The sequence below is a fragment of the Muscardinus avellanarius genome (assembly GCF_963383645.1).
Source record: "Muscardinus avellanarius genome assembly, chromosome: 1".
In the NCBI taxonomy this organism is placed as follows: Eukaryota; Metazoa; Chordata; class Mammalia; order Rodentia; family Gliridae; genus Muscardinus; species Muscardinus avellanarius.
Window position 1 is genome coordinate 225,164,101 of NC_137786.1, and position 15,324 is coordinate 225,179,424.

General features: G+C 35.3%; 1 protein-coding gene across 1 annotated transcript in view; it reads right to left on the reverse strand.

The window, feature by feature from the left end:
- Positions 1–199: 199 nt before the first annotated feature.
- Positions 200–15,324, reverse strand: part of LOC308260304 (olfactory receptor 5B2-like) — a gene marked incomplete at both ends in the record, with an annotated part of 30,497 nt that continues 15,372 nt past the window's right edge. The window contains one exon of the mRNA XM_080691610.1: positions 200–331. Within this exon, the coding sequence (XP_080547736.1) occupies positions 200–331 (132 nt within the window). The remainder of the gene's footprint in view (positions 332–15,324) is intronic.

Consider the following 15,324-nt stretch of genomic DNA (forward strand, 5'->3'; position numbering starts at 1 on the left):
AAAAAGAAAAATAGAATAAAAGAGTATACGATCAAAGTGTATTGTTCCATTGTAGAAGCAACTTGAACTTTGAAATTCACCCCAAAAAAAAAAAGCATGAGGTTGGACAAAATATTTGGTGGATTAATTATGTAGCTGGTTTATTACTGTCGAATCTGATGACTCATAAAGATTATCTGCTCTATTTTAAATGTACATATTAGTTAACAGTGATGGGAGCAATTTGATAAGTTGAACAAAATGACTTGTTTTGACAAAACCATCTGTCCATTCGCTTTTCCTGAACTGTGTAAAAGCTAACGCTTCCATGCCATTCACCTGCTAGGAGCACCTGCGGGCACTTTTATGCGCATTCACTATCTCATCTCAACAATATTTGGGGTTTAGCTAGTTATTAAACTTGTGTACATTGTAAATCAAAAGAAGTTAGCAAAATTGTTAATATTCACACAATTATTATTTGTCAAACTCTGCTCTAAATCCATGCCAACATTTAACTCTGGCAGAGTGGTTCCTAAATATAATGATATAAATTGAATTTAAATTAATTTAGCTTTATAATTGCACCTTGTCTACTTTGATTCAAATTCAGTGTTTGGGGTTTCACAGTGAACTAAGGGACTGATTAGTTGGGATTTCATCTTCTTAACCCTGTTTTCCTCTCGTTTGAGGAAAAACCATGAAGTACACAAAAAGCTGTAAATTAAATGGTCCACTGACTACAAAAGAGTCCTAAAAGAATTGCAAAGCTCTAAGCAGTATTTCAGCCTTTCCCCATAGTCTCATGCTGACTATCGACAGCATAACTACTTTTTGAAAATGATGTGGTTAAAAGAATGACCTTTCATTAGGTGGAGGAAGCGGTTAACGCTTGAATCACCAGTCCCCTTCCTGTGCATAGTAGACATAGTGGGATAACTGGAGTGGTGGAAGCATAATCGCCCTGCAAAAGCAGTACCGAAAGAAACACATCATCTGATTTAATGGACATACACCTTAGATTTGGGGAGGAAATGTAAATCAATCCTACCACTTACATTCTATCTGTCATTGGTCCTAATCCAACTCTCCTGAATATCATTTTTCCATATTCAAAATGAAGATAGTTATGAGACTATTTATAGGTATTATAATTATATCATTTAAATAAGATAGCTCCAAAAGAATTAAAGTCAGAATACTATAGTGACACATGTATATCTATGTTTTTTAAAATTTTTTATTGGTGCATTGTAGTCATACATCATAATGGAATTCAAGGTGGTGGAGACATACATGCACACATCATCCTATCTAGCCTTTCCCCAATTCCCTCCCCATTCCTTCTCTTTCCCTCCTTCTCATGTTTGGTTTAGTGATTGACTTTGTTATGTTTGAGAGTGTACATTATGTACATTAGGGAATTTCCCTCTTTCCCCTTCCCATTCCTCTCAGTTAAGTTGCCATATTTGTTCATCTATGGTTTCTCCTTCTTCATCTAGAGTTCCTCCTGTGACCCTTTTTCTCCATAGCTTCCATGTATTAGAGAAAACGTCTGATTTTTCTTACTTTTTGTGACTGCCTAATCTCACTTAGCATAATGTTCTACACTTCCATCCATTTCCCTGTAAATAACACAATTTTGTTCTTCTTTATGGCTGATTAAAATTTCATTGTGTACATATTCCATAGTTTTGTAATCCATTCATTTGTTGGTGGACATCTTGGTTGGTTCCATAGTTTGCCAGTGGTGAATTGTGCATGTCTATGTTTATAGCATCACAATTTATAACAGCTAGATTATGGAACCAACCTGGATGTCCGTTAATGGATAAATGGATAACAAAAACATGGTATGTATACATAATGGATTTTTACTCTGCAATAAAAAAGATCAAAATATGTTATTTTGGGGAGAATAGATGGAACTATAAAATATTATATTGAGAGCATCCAGCCTCAATTTTAAATATTCTCTCTCATATGTGGAAGCTAGAGATTAAATAGGGGAAAAACAAAAGGACTTTAGATCATTGAGGAGCTTTACCTGTAAAATAGTGGAAGGGAATCATAAGAGAGGAAAATAAGGTGGAGGAAAGGAAGAACTGATACATGCTATGCCCATGTGTAAAGTTATCACTACCAATCTCACTATTATGTATGGAAAGGTGTGAGTAGCTGGGTGGCACCTGAAGGGAAACACACCAAGACCTGTGGGCATGTTTATTAGTATGACTTTGAACTAAAACACACAATTACAATACACCAAAAATATATAAAAAATTTACCTCCTGCAGTCTGTATCTGGCATCAATAAATACACAAGATAATTCACCAAAATGACTGGCTATAATGTTATTATCATGATGGGATAATGGTCTTTGTGCTGATTTGATTGAGATGGATAAGGAGATGTGGGCCCCAGTTGTGAAAGAGTTTGACATTATTAAGCTTCTCTCCTTAATTTTTCTTTCTTCCCACACTAGGAATTAAGATTTTTCTGTGCTCCAGGTATCCTCAGCACATTCTTACTGCAAGCACATGATTGCTGCGCTTGCAATTCCATGTGAGCCATTTCTATTAAAATCCTCCTCTGAAACCCATATTTTACAGTGGGCAAAATAATTCGTTTTCCTTAAACTCATTTTTCTCACTGTTGTCATGCCATAGGCAAATCACAGAGACAAGTGTTGAAAGGTACCAGTTTGGGGGCATCTTATCCCATAGATGTTTCTTTTTGATAAATTCCATGTGAAGTGTTTATTCTAATCTATTCTTGTGCAGTAACAGTATTTTAAATATTTTTGTTGGAACTGCAGCTTTGAGGAGGATACCCATGTGGTACTAACTACTATTTTTTTACTATCTCTCTCCTAAGTCTCTGTTAACTTGGTTTTATGAGTCTACCCCTGAACACACTGTACGACCTTAACTTGGCTTTACAAGTCTACCCTTGAACACACTGTTTACAACTTTTAGTGCACATGAGCATTTTTAGCCTGTTTCTGATCCACAACTATAGATAAGGGCTTTATATACAAATGTGTGGGTGTGGCATGCAGGTAGCACTATCTTTAGGAAATTGACGATTTGAAAAATTAAGTGATACTCTAAAGTTGTGTAGCTAGTAGAAAAAAAGACTCCAAATTCAAGATTAAATTCACTTTAAACCTAATCAAACAAATTCCCATCCCTATCCATTTGTGCAGGTATGCTAGCAATAATAAGTATGAGTTCGGGGATAAGAGGTTTAATTTTTTTCAAATATAAGTATGACTTCTCATAAGACTTTTCAGATACTCTCACATAGGTGTCTTTTCAAATATACCTCAGACTCAGCTCAGTTGTTTTGAAACAAGTTAAAAACAGCTATTTCTCTTTTAAAATAACTCATGCCAGGTACAGCTGCCTTACTGCTTTTTCACCAATTACACTTCTAACTAAAATCTTTATGGAATATACAGACTTACCAGTTTGATGGAAAGAGAAGAACATTCAATCCAGAATACAGAGTGTGAAATCATAAAACCGGTCCTGAAATATTGCATAAGACTATTAGAGGTGGTCTCTCTCAAGCACTGGTCACAAGGTTCCAACTTCTCTAAGGTGTGGGGGAAATGCAGTAAAGGGCATTAACATGGATTAAAATCCAAATTACTTCCTTCTATTTCCTTGGAAGAGTCACTATCCACCTCCTTGTTTGCATAATAAACATGATAATATTACTTCTTTTATAAAATTCACAAAGTTTTGTCTGTAAATAACAAAAAAGGATGTCTATAAAACATCTCCTAAAGATGTTATCATTTAAATCTATAATGCAATTTTTATCTTTGAGTATTTCTCTGATCATATTTGAAGCTGTATATTAAACCCTTAAATCAGAAGAAAGCCTACATGTTCTAACAATGATTATTATTCATGTGTGAGTAAATGATGTTCAGAGGAACATGGCATGTCATTTGTTCCTTCTAAAATAGGTCATTTTGAGTTATAGTGGGACTTCTGAGGCTGGTACATGGAGATCTGGAGAGAATTGTACAGACTTGAGACCTCTGGAGATTGACCCCATGAGACTATCTGTAGCTCCTGATCATACTTTCCTAGGAAAGAAGCAATTAAACTCTCTGTGGGGATCAAGTTGGTTAGCTTCGAGATGTACAATTTTTATTATTCATTTATTTTTTATTTTTAAATAATGTGTAACTTAATTACAGTAATTCCCTCAATTTTAATGTATAATTCTAAGAATTTTGCAAAGTGTAGCTCACCTAAGCACTAGCACATCACCTAAACCAGTTCCTCCCAGCTTCTCTTTGATAACTTCTACAGCCCACTACCCCTGACTACAAGTACATAGTTTGATCCAAGGAGTTTTGCAGTCCTTAGAATATCCTTATAAGAAAGATTATTGAAAATTATTTGAATAGATACACACCAACATATTGGACAGCACAGATAAAAAAAATAAACTCCTGTAAATACACACATTACCCGAACTGACTCCAGAGAAAGAGAAAATCTAAATATACCAATAAAATAAAATATTAAATTAATAATTAATAACTTTTCAGCCAAGAAAATACCAGGAAAAGATGGTATCACCTGTGATTTCTCCCAAGGAAATGTGTAATGACAATATAAGATTACGATGTTTGAGAAACTGGAGATTGTGCTAGTTTCATGTAATTGTTGAAACACACTATTGTTATCTTTAAGGCTCACAACAGGTTTTTACTCTCTCAAGTCTGGGAATCAGAAATCCAATATCAGTTTCATGGATCTGAAACCAACGAGTTATCCGAGCCCTTTGTAGACACATAGGACACTATTTCTTGCGTCTTCCCTTCTCTGGTGTGAGAGGCAGTCAAAACTCAAGAACTCAATTCATTTCCTACTTCATCAATTCTCTGTGCTTTTAGTGCATTGCTATCAACTTCTGTAGTTGCCTTTCTAATGATAAGCATTAAAACATAAATAAAATGCTAAAGTATAGTTTAAATATCATTAAATTTATTTAGGAATCTTTTGTAGACTCAAGACTGATAAATTACCTCTTTTTTTTGTTTTGTTTTGTTTTTCTCACCTCCAAGAGAAGCCAAAGTAAATAGAGGAGAAAGAACTACTATCAGTCCATCATCTGTATTATTATTTGTTCATTCTCTTTGAAAAATAGCAGGATGTTTCAAGAGAATCTTGTAACTCCCTACTGAAGAAAGCTTGACATGCACATCCCACACTCAAACTTTTTAAAAAATTAAATACACTTATTTCTATTCTCACATAATTTAAATATAGTCATCCCAATTCTTTTACATGAATTATACTTCTTAGTAAAAGAGATGGAATATATTCTTAAGTGTCTGCCAATAGAAAAATCATAATCATTCCTAAACAGTATGTTGTAATGAAAAGTTCTGCCTTGTACTAATGTATAAATACTATTATAGAAACTGTCTTGGGGAATATTCAAATGGTTCCAAGGCCTCTAAAGGCAGGGGGAAATGGAAGTGAGAACTTATCAGACATACAGAATACTTCACTCAAGATTAATTAATAAAATACACATTCTTCTCAATTGCACATGAAACAAACATGGTATATTATACTTTCAACCAAACAAGTCACAATAAATTATGACTACAGAAATTATATGAAGCATTCACAAATCACAAAGAAATCAATCTAAAACTCTGTGACCAAAGGAAAATTTGAAATTTGTAAGAATTTTTAAGATTACAGAAAGACTAGGGGAAAAAGGAAATAGACCAAATCATATTATGTCCATATATGAAAGTATCACTAAAAACCTTACAGTGTGTATGGGAAGGAAGAAAGCACATAGCAAGGTTAGGAGGAAAACACACCAAGAGATGTGTGCAGAGATAAAACTATTACTTTTAAGCCAGATGTGGTGGTGCACACTTGTAATCCCAGCATTTGGGAGGCTGAGGTCGGAGGATCACGGTTCGCGGACAGCCTCAGCTGTCCCTGTGAGGCCCTTTGCAACTCAGTGAGACCCGGTTTCAAAATAAAGAATAAAAAAATAGGGCAGGGGGTGTAGCTCAGAGGTCAAATGCCCCTGGGTTCCATCCCCATACCCCCCCCAAAAAAAGTAAAATAAAACTATTACTTTTAATCTCACTAAGATGTATTATCATATTGCACCAATAATTTTTAAAAGATCTCATTCTCATACAGCCAATTAGTTAAAGAAAAATTAAGGGAGGATTGTAAAATACTTTGAGACAAACAAAAGTGAAAACACAACAAACTATTTCATGCGGAAGGTAAAATTCCTGTGCTCCTAAGGAAATTTAGAGCTGCAAGTGTCTTAATTACATATTTCAAATCAATAACTTCATTTACATCATAAGAAAATCATGGATCATACATTTTCTCTCATAAGTGGAAGCTGGGGAGAAAATAGAAAACAAAAGGGACCTCCAATAAAGGAGGATGAACCAACAGGATCATTGAAGGGGTTGGGAGAAGAAGTTGTTGTAAGGGAAAATGAGGCTTTAGAAAGGAAACAATTCAAACAATGTTATATCCATGTATGAAGGTATCACTACCTATCCCACTAACATGAATGGGGGCAGGAGAATGTGGTGGATCCAGAGGGAAACACACCAAGTGTTGTTGCATATAGGTTTTTATCACTTAGACCCCTCACCATGATATATAACTACACCAGTAGATATATGAAAACCCATACTAACTACCATAATTCACACAGGAAAATGGGAAAAAGAGATCAACATAAAGTGAGAAGATTTGCCAGGTGTGGTGGTCCACACTTGTAATCCCAGCATTTGAGAGGTTGAGATAGGAGGATTACAGGTTTGCGACCAGCCTCAGCTAGTGAGGCCCTCCTCAACTTAGTGAGACCCTGTTTAGAAATAAAGAATGAAATTTGTGTTTTGAATGGTTGCCATTCTAGTTGGAGTTAGGTGAAATCTCAGAGTAGTTTTGATTTGAATCTCTCTGATTGCCAAAGATGTTGAGCATTTTTATGCATTTATTGCCCATTTGAATTTCTTCTTTTGTGAAGTGTCTAGTTCGCTTGCCCATTTATTTATTGGATTATTTGGTTTTTTAGTGTTGAGTTTCTTTAGTTCTCTGTATATTCTAGATATTAGTCCTCCATCAGAGGAGTAGGTGGTGAAAATCTCCCATTCTGTTGGCTCTCAGTTGAGGTTCTTGACAGTTGCCTTTGCTGTACAAAATCTCTTCAGTTTCATGCAATCCCACATATTGATTCGCCTTTTAGTTTGTTGTGCCTTTGGGGTCTTGTTCATAAAGTTTTTATCTATGCCTATGTGTTGCAGTGTTGGACCTATGCCCTCTTCAAGGAGCCTCAAGGTCTCTGGTCTAATTTTCAAGTCTTTGATCCATCTTGAATTGACTCTTGTGCAGAGTGAGAGAGTGGGGTTTATTTCCATTTTTCTGCATATTGTTAACCATTTTGACAACACCATTTGTTGAACAGGCTATCTTTTTTCCAGTGTATGTTTTAAATGCTGGCAAGGATGTGGAGAAGTGGGAACTCTAAAACATTGTTGGTGGGATTGCAAATTAGCACAATCACTGGAAAACAGTATGGAGAATCCTCAGAAGAATGGGAACAAATCTACAAATCTAAATCCAGCAATACCACTTCTGGGTATCTACCCAAAAGAAAGGAAACCAAACTACCAAACTAATGCATGTGTATCTATGTTCATAGCTGCACAATTCACCATTGCCAAACTATGGAACCAGCCAAGATGTCTATCAACAGATGAATGCATTGCAAAACTGTGAGATATGTACACAATGGAATTTTACTCAGCCATTAAAAAAGAACACACAATTGTAGCAATTACAGAGAAATGGATGGATCTTGAGGACATTATGCTAAGCGAGATTAGTCAGTCACAAAAAGTAAGGAATCAGATGCTTTCCCTAATATGTGAAAGCAGAGTGAAAGGGGTCATAGGAGGAACTCCAGGTGAAAAAGGAGATCCTACAGAGAAACAAATAAGGCAACCTAACTGTGGGGATGGGAGGAGGGGAGAAGGAAACTCTAAAATGCACGATGTACAAGTTCATATCATAGGCAACCACTGAGCCAAGCATGAGAGGGAGGGGTAGGAAGGGAGTGGGGTGGACACTGGGTAGGGGCTGGCTGGGTGATGTGTGCATTTATGTCTACACAAGTTTTCTGCTTCATCATGATATATAAATATAATGTCCCAATAAATTTTTTTAAAAAGAATGAAAAAATAGGGCTGGGGGTACAGCTCAAAGGTAGAATACCCCTGGTTTCAATCCCCAGAACCACAAAAAATAAATAAAATAAAAAATTAAAAAGTGAGAAGATTTGAATCAGCTAGTAAATTCTGCTTGAATATGTTCAGAATAATTAATTCAAATTCTTCTCTAAGATTTTTCAAAAAAATATATCATGACAAGAGGATACTTTCTACTTCAATGAGACAAACACTACGGAAACAAAAATGTCAAAGAAAAGAAGACTAAGGCCGGGCATGGTGGTGCACGCTTGTAATCCCCGCGCTTGGGAGGCAGAGACAGGAGGATGGCGCAGGTTCGAAGCCATCCGCGCAAGCTGGCTTAGGAGACCCTGTTTCCAAATAAAAATGTAAAAATAGGTCTGGGAGTGTAGCCCAGAGGTAGAAGGGCTTCCAGGAACCCCAGTACTACAAAAAAAAAAGAAGACTAAGGACCACTGATTGTAAATATAGATGTAATGATACAAAATGCTAGTAAACCAAATCTATGGCCATCTTCAAAGGAAGACATATTATGATTTAGTAAAATTTATTCCCATAATGCAAAGGTGATTCAATATATGAAAATCAAGCAATTCAACAAATGACTTTTTCATATTATTCTCATTGTGGTAATATATCATTAGACCTGATTTCTTAATAAATTTTAAGTGTACACTAAATTATTGTTAACAATAGGTTCTATACTATAGCATATATCTGGAACTTACTCATGTTGAATAACTGAAATATTGTATTGGTTGAAGAACAACCCCTCATTTCTCACTCTGCATAGTCCCTGTCAATCACCATTCTACCTGCACTTCTATACCTTGACTATTTTAAATATCCCCTGTGTGTTGGACTCATGGAGCATTTGTCCATCTGGGGATGGTTTATTTCATTTGGCATAATGGTCTGTTGGGTGCATGTTCAACTCTTTTTCTTTCCTCCTGAAGGAGAAGTTTCAGGGCTGTGCATCTCCTCTCCACCTCTCAGATTTGTGCAGCCCTGGTAAGAGAAGCACCGCTTTCCCCTTGGGTGAAGCACTGAAGGATGGAGACTTTGAGATATGCTCTGCTTTCTTATCCCTGAGGCCAGAAGGATGACTCTAAGAGCTGAAGGCTGCCAGCTTGAGGTAGAAGCTGATGCCAGTAAAGTGAACTTTGTTTTCTTACTCATTAAAATGTGGCTTTTAGATTTGGACTCATCTAGATTACCGCAATTTCACAATTGGATTCTGGACTTCTCACACAATTATTTTGGTCCATATGTCATTGTTAAATCATCATTTCTGTAGGAGGGTGGGGGCTGGAACTTTCTATTTTGCCATCTTGCTGATGTCATGCTCCTAAATCATGTTAATAGCACAAAATCCTCTTTTTAAGCTAGAAAACGTAATTAGGACAATCTTATGTACTTTCATGATTTAAAAAAAAAAAGTCAAGGGATGTGACTTAGTAGTAGAGTACTTGCCTAGCATGATTTCCTAGGCTCAATCTGAAGCACTGCAAAAAATATTTTTTCAAATTATAAAAATCAGCTGGGTGCAGTGGTACACACTTGTAATCCCAATATTTAGAAGTCTGAGATAGAAAGAGTGAAGGTTTGAGGCCAGCACATGGTAACATAAGAAGATGTTGTTTCAAAATTAAAAATAAAATAGGATGAGGAACCGGGTGTGGTGGTGCACACTTGTAATCCCAGCATTTAAGAGACTGAAACAGGAAGGTCATGGTTCGAAGACAGCTTCAGCTACAATTAGTGAGGCCCTTGGCAACTCAGTGAGACCCTGTTTCAAAATAAAGAATAAAAAAATAGGGCTGGGATGTTGATCAGAGGTAGAATGCCCCTGGGTTCCATCTCTAGTACTAAACACACACACACGCACAAAAAAAAAATAGGACTAGGTGTATAGCTCAGAAGCAAAATGCCCATGGGTTTAATACTCACTACTACACAAAAGAGATTATGAAAGCATTCAAATAACTAGGAATAGAGATGAACTTCATCTTGGAAAAGATAATTTATTTTTTACAAAACACAACAAATCATATTCAAAAATAAAAGACAGAAATACTTCCATCAGCCGGGCTTGGTGGCACATGCTATTAATCCCAGTGCTTGGGAGGCTGAGACAGGAGGATCACACCGGTTTGAAGCCAGCCTCAGCTACTTAGTGAGGCTCTCAGAAACTTAGTGAGACCCTGTTTCCAAAATATAAAATAGGTATGGGAGTATAGCCCAGAAGTAGAAAGTCCCTGGCTTTCACCCCCAGTAACACACAAATATAAACCTTCCATCTATGATAGGTACAAGAAAAATAGTCCTTTTCTCCTCTAGGCTCACAATTATACTCAATGTCCTATCTAGAACAGTTAGGCAATAAAAAGAAATAAAAGGAATCTAAATTGGAAAATAAGCCATGAACCTATCTCAGATGACATGATTTTACATAGAATAAGATCTAAAGAGTATACAAAAATATCTATTAGTTGAAAAACTTACTCAGCAAATTGATACTATTCAAAATCACCAAACAAAATTAGCTATGTTCCTATATTCCTGTATATTAGCAATAAGGGATCTGAAAAAGGAATTAAGAAAGTAATTTCATTACATCAACATCTAAATTAATCAAATACATAATATTATATATTTGAAAACTACAAAAAATTTCTGAAATTCAAGAAAAATTATTATGGTCAACATTTATGCCCCAAATATACGTTCAGTTACTTTCATAAAACAAACTCTTAATGACATTAAGTCACACATACGTCCCAACACAATAAAACTGGGAGACTTCAACACCCCTCTCACACCATTAGACAGATCTTCTAGACAAAATGTCAGTAAAGATGACTCAAACCTAAAGAACACCATCAACTAAATGTACTTATTAGCCATATATAGAATTTTCCACCCAACTAAAGAAGAGTTCACATTTTTCTCAGCTGTTCATGGAAACTTCTCCAAAATAGATCACATCCTGGGCCAAAAAGGAAGCACTTGAAAATTCAAAAAATGTGACATACTTCCCTGTGTCTTTTCAGACCATAATGGAATGAAATTAGAAATCAACTATAAGAAATTCCAGAGAAACCACATAACCATGTAGAGACTAATCGCCACACTGCTAAATGAAGAATGGGTCATCGAAGAGGTAAGGGGTAAAATCAAGAAATTTCTAGAAACAAATGGAAATAGAGATATAACATATCAAAATTTCTGGGACACTTTGAAAACAGTATTAAGAGAAAAATTTTTTAGCACTGAGTGCTCAAGTATGAAGAACAGAAAATCACCAACTAAATAGCCTAATGACACACCTCAAAGCCCTTCAAAAAGAACAATCTAACCCCAAAGCCAGCAGAAGACAAGAAATTATTAAAAATCAGAACAGAAATCAATGAAGTAGAGAATAAAAAATACAGAAAATCAACAAAACCAAAAGCTGGTTTATTTAAAAAATTAACAAGATAAATAAACCAGTAGCCAACTTAACTTTAAAAAAGCAAGAATCAACCCAAATTACAAAGAGATAAGAAAGGAGATATTACCACTGACAGTGTAAAAAATCTAGAGTATTTTCAGGAACTACTTTAAAAAAATATACTCCAACAAAATGGAAAATCTGGAAGAAATTGACAGCTTTCTAGATAAATACAAACTTCCTAATGTGAGTCAAGAAGATATAAAAATTTTAAACCAACCACTAGTAATCAAACAAATTAAGATAACAATAAAGGGCCTACCATCAAAGAAAAGCCCAGAACAGATCGTTTCCCAAGTGAATTTTATAAAATCTTTTTAGAAGAACTAATCTCAATAATCCTCAATCTATTTAATGAAATAGAAAGAAACAAGACTCTCCCAAATACATACTATGAAGCCAACATCACATTAATTCCAAAACCAAATAAAGACACTCAAGGAAGGAAAATTATAGGCCTATATCTTTGATGAACTTGGATGCAAAACTGCTAAACAAAATACAACATGCATTCAAAACCACATAGAGAAAATAATACACCATAACCAGGTAGGGTTCATCCCAGGAACGCAAGGCTGGTTCAACATATGAAAATCAATCCATGTAATTCATCACATAAACAGAGCCAAAGACCAAAAGGATATGATTATTTCAAGAGATGCTGAAAATGCATTTGACAAAATCCAACATCCAATTATGCTAAAAGCACTGCAGAGAATCCAAATATAAGGAACATACCTCAACATCATAAGGGCAATCTACAATAGGCCTACAGCCAACATCATATTAAATGGGGAAAAACTTTTACAATTTCCTCTAAAAAACAGGAACAAGACAAAGATGTCCATTATTACCACTTCTTTTCAATATAGTACTTGAGACTCTATCCAGAAGAATCAGGCAAGATATGGAAATCAAAGGAGTACAAATAGGAGAAGAAGAACTTAAACTTTCAATATTTTCAGATGACATGATACTATACTTAGAAGACCCAACAAACTCAACAAACTCAAGTTCTATATGGCATATAGAACTTATCAACAAATTCAGCAAAGTGTCTGGATACCAAATCAATCTTTAAAAATCAGAAGCTTTTCTGTATACCAATCATAAATCCACTGGAAAAAAATATAGAAAACACTTCTACTCAGGATTTCCCACAAATCATATATATATATATATATATATATATATATATATATATATATATATTCAGAAATAAACTTTACCAAAAACGTAAAAGACTTCTACAAAGAAAATTATAAAACACTGAAAAGAGACCTTAGAATCAAAGACAACTTAAGAAGATGGAAAGATCTTCCATGTTCATGAATAGGCAGAATAAATATCATCAAAATGCCCATACTTCCAAAAGTGATCTACTGATTCAATGCAATACCCATTAAATTACCAAGATCATTCCTCACAGACATAGAAAAATCAGTCCTTAAATTCATTTAAAACAAAAAAATACCCAGAACAGCCAAAGTAGTTCTCAGCCACAAAAACCATGCAGGAAGAATCACAATACCTGACTTTAAACTATACTACAAAGCCATTGTAATAAAAACAGCATGGTACTGGCACAAAAACAGATACATAGACCAATGGAGCAGAATAGAAGACTCAGAAACAAATCCACACACAGCCAATAGATTTTTTTTTACAAAGGGGCCAAAAACAAACACTGAAAAAAAGATAGCCTGTTCAACAAATGGTGGTGGCAAAACTGGTTAACTATATGCAGGAAAATGGAAATAAATCCCACTTTCTCCCCATGCACAAGAGTCAATTCAAGATCGATCAAAGACTTGGAAATTAGACCAGAGACATTTAGGCTCCTTAAAGAGGGCATAGGTTCAACACTGCAAACATAGGCACAGGTAAAAACTTTCTCAACAAGACCCCAAAGGCACAACAAACTAAATGGTGAATCAATACAGGGGATTGCACTAAACTGAAGAGCTTCTGTACAGTAAAGGAAACTATTATGAACCTTAACTGAGAGCCAACAGAATGGGAGAAGATTTTTGCCACCTACTCCTCTGATAGAGGACTAATATCTAGACTATATAGAGAACTCTGGAAACTCAGCACTAAGAAAACAAATAACTCAATCAAAAAATGGGCAAGTGAACTAAATAGACACTTCACAAAAGAAGAAATTCAAATGGCCAATAAATGCATGAAAAAATTCTCAACATCACTGGCAATCAGAGAGATGCAAATCAAAACTACCCTGAGATTTCTCCTAACTCCAACTAGAATGACAATCATTCAAAACACAAGCAACAACAAATGCTGAGGAGGATGTGGAGAAGTGGGAACTCTAATACATTGTTGGTGGGACTGCAAATTATTTGAACCACTTTAGAAAACTGTATGAAGGACCCACATAAAAATGGAAATGAGCTTAGCATATGATCCAGCAATACCACTTCTGGGTATCTATCCAAAAGAATGGAAACCAAACTACCAAACTAATGCATGTGTATCTATGTTCATAGCTGCACAATTCACAATTGTCCAACTATGGAACCAGCCAAGATGTCCATCAACGGATAAATGGATTACAAAACTATGGGATATACATACAATGGAATTTTATTCAGTCACAATAAAACAAAATTACATAATTTACAGGGAAATGGATGGAACTGGAGAACATTATACTAAGTGAAATTAATCAGTCACAGAAAAGTAAGAAATTGAATGCTCTCCCTAATATGCAAAAGCTAGGGAGAAAATGTCTTAGAAGGAACTCTAGATAAAGAAAGAGATACTATAAATAAGCAAATAAGGTGACCTAACTGAGGGGATGGGAGGGGGGAAGAGGGAAATTCTCTAATGTACATGGTATACATTAACAAACATATCAAAGTCAACCACTAAGCCAAATATGAGAAGGAGGGAAGGAGATGGGGCGGGAATTGGGTAAGGGCTAATTGGGTGATGTGTGCATGTATGCCTCCACCATCTTGTACTCCATTAAGATATATGAATACAATATACAGATAAAAATTTTTTAAAAACTACAGAATAGTAGTTACATATCCAAAGATTTAAACAAATATTTAAGCACTTAAATAAAATACTTTGCTGGGCTTGGTGGCACAGGCTTGTAATCCCAGCACTTGGGAGGTAGAGACAGGAGGGTCACGCAGGTTCGAAGCCAGCAGCGCTGGCTTAAGAGATCCTGTTTCCAAAATAAAAAAAGTATAAAAATAGGTCTGGGAGTGTAGCCCAGAAGTAGAAGGGTTTCCAGGAACCCCCAGTACCACCAAAAAAAAAAAAAAATACTTGTACTTGATCACAGCAGTATTAGTCACAATTTGCAAAAGTTAGAAATGATCCAAATATCCATAATCTGATGAATGGGTAAGCAAAATATGGTATAAAATAGAATGTAGCCCAGTCATACAAATGCTACATCTTAAAGGTCACAGATTTTATGAATATTTAATAAAATATTCAGAAAAGCAATATTCATATAGACAAAAATCAGATTGATGGTTACCATAGGCAGGGGACAGAGAAAATGGGGAGTTACTGGTTAATGATTTCAAGTCTTCTCAG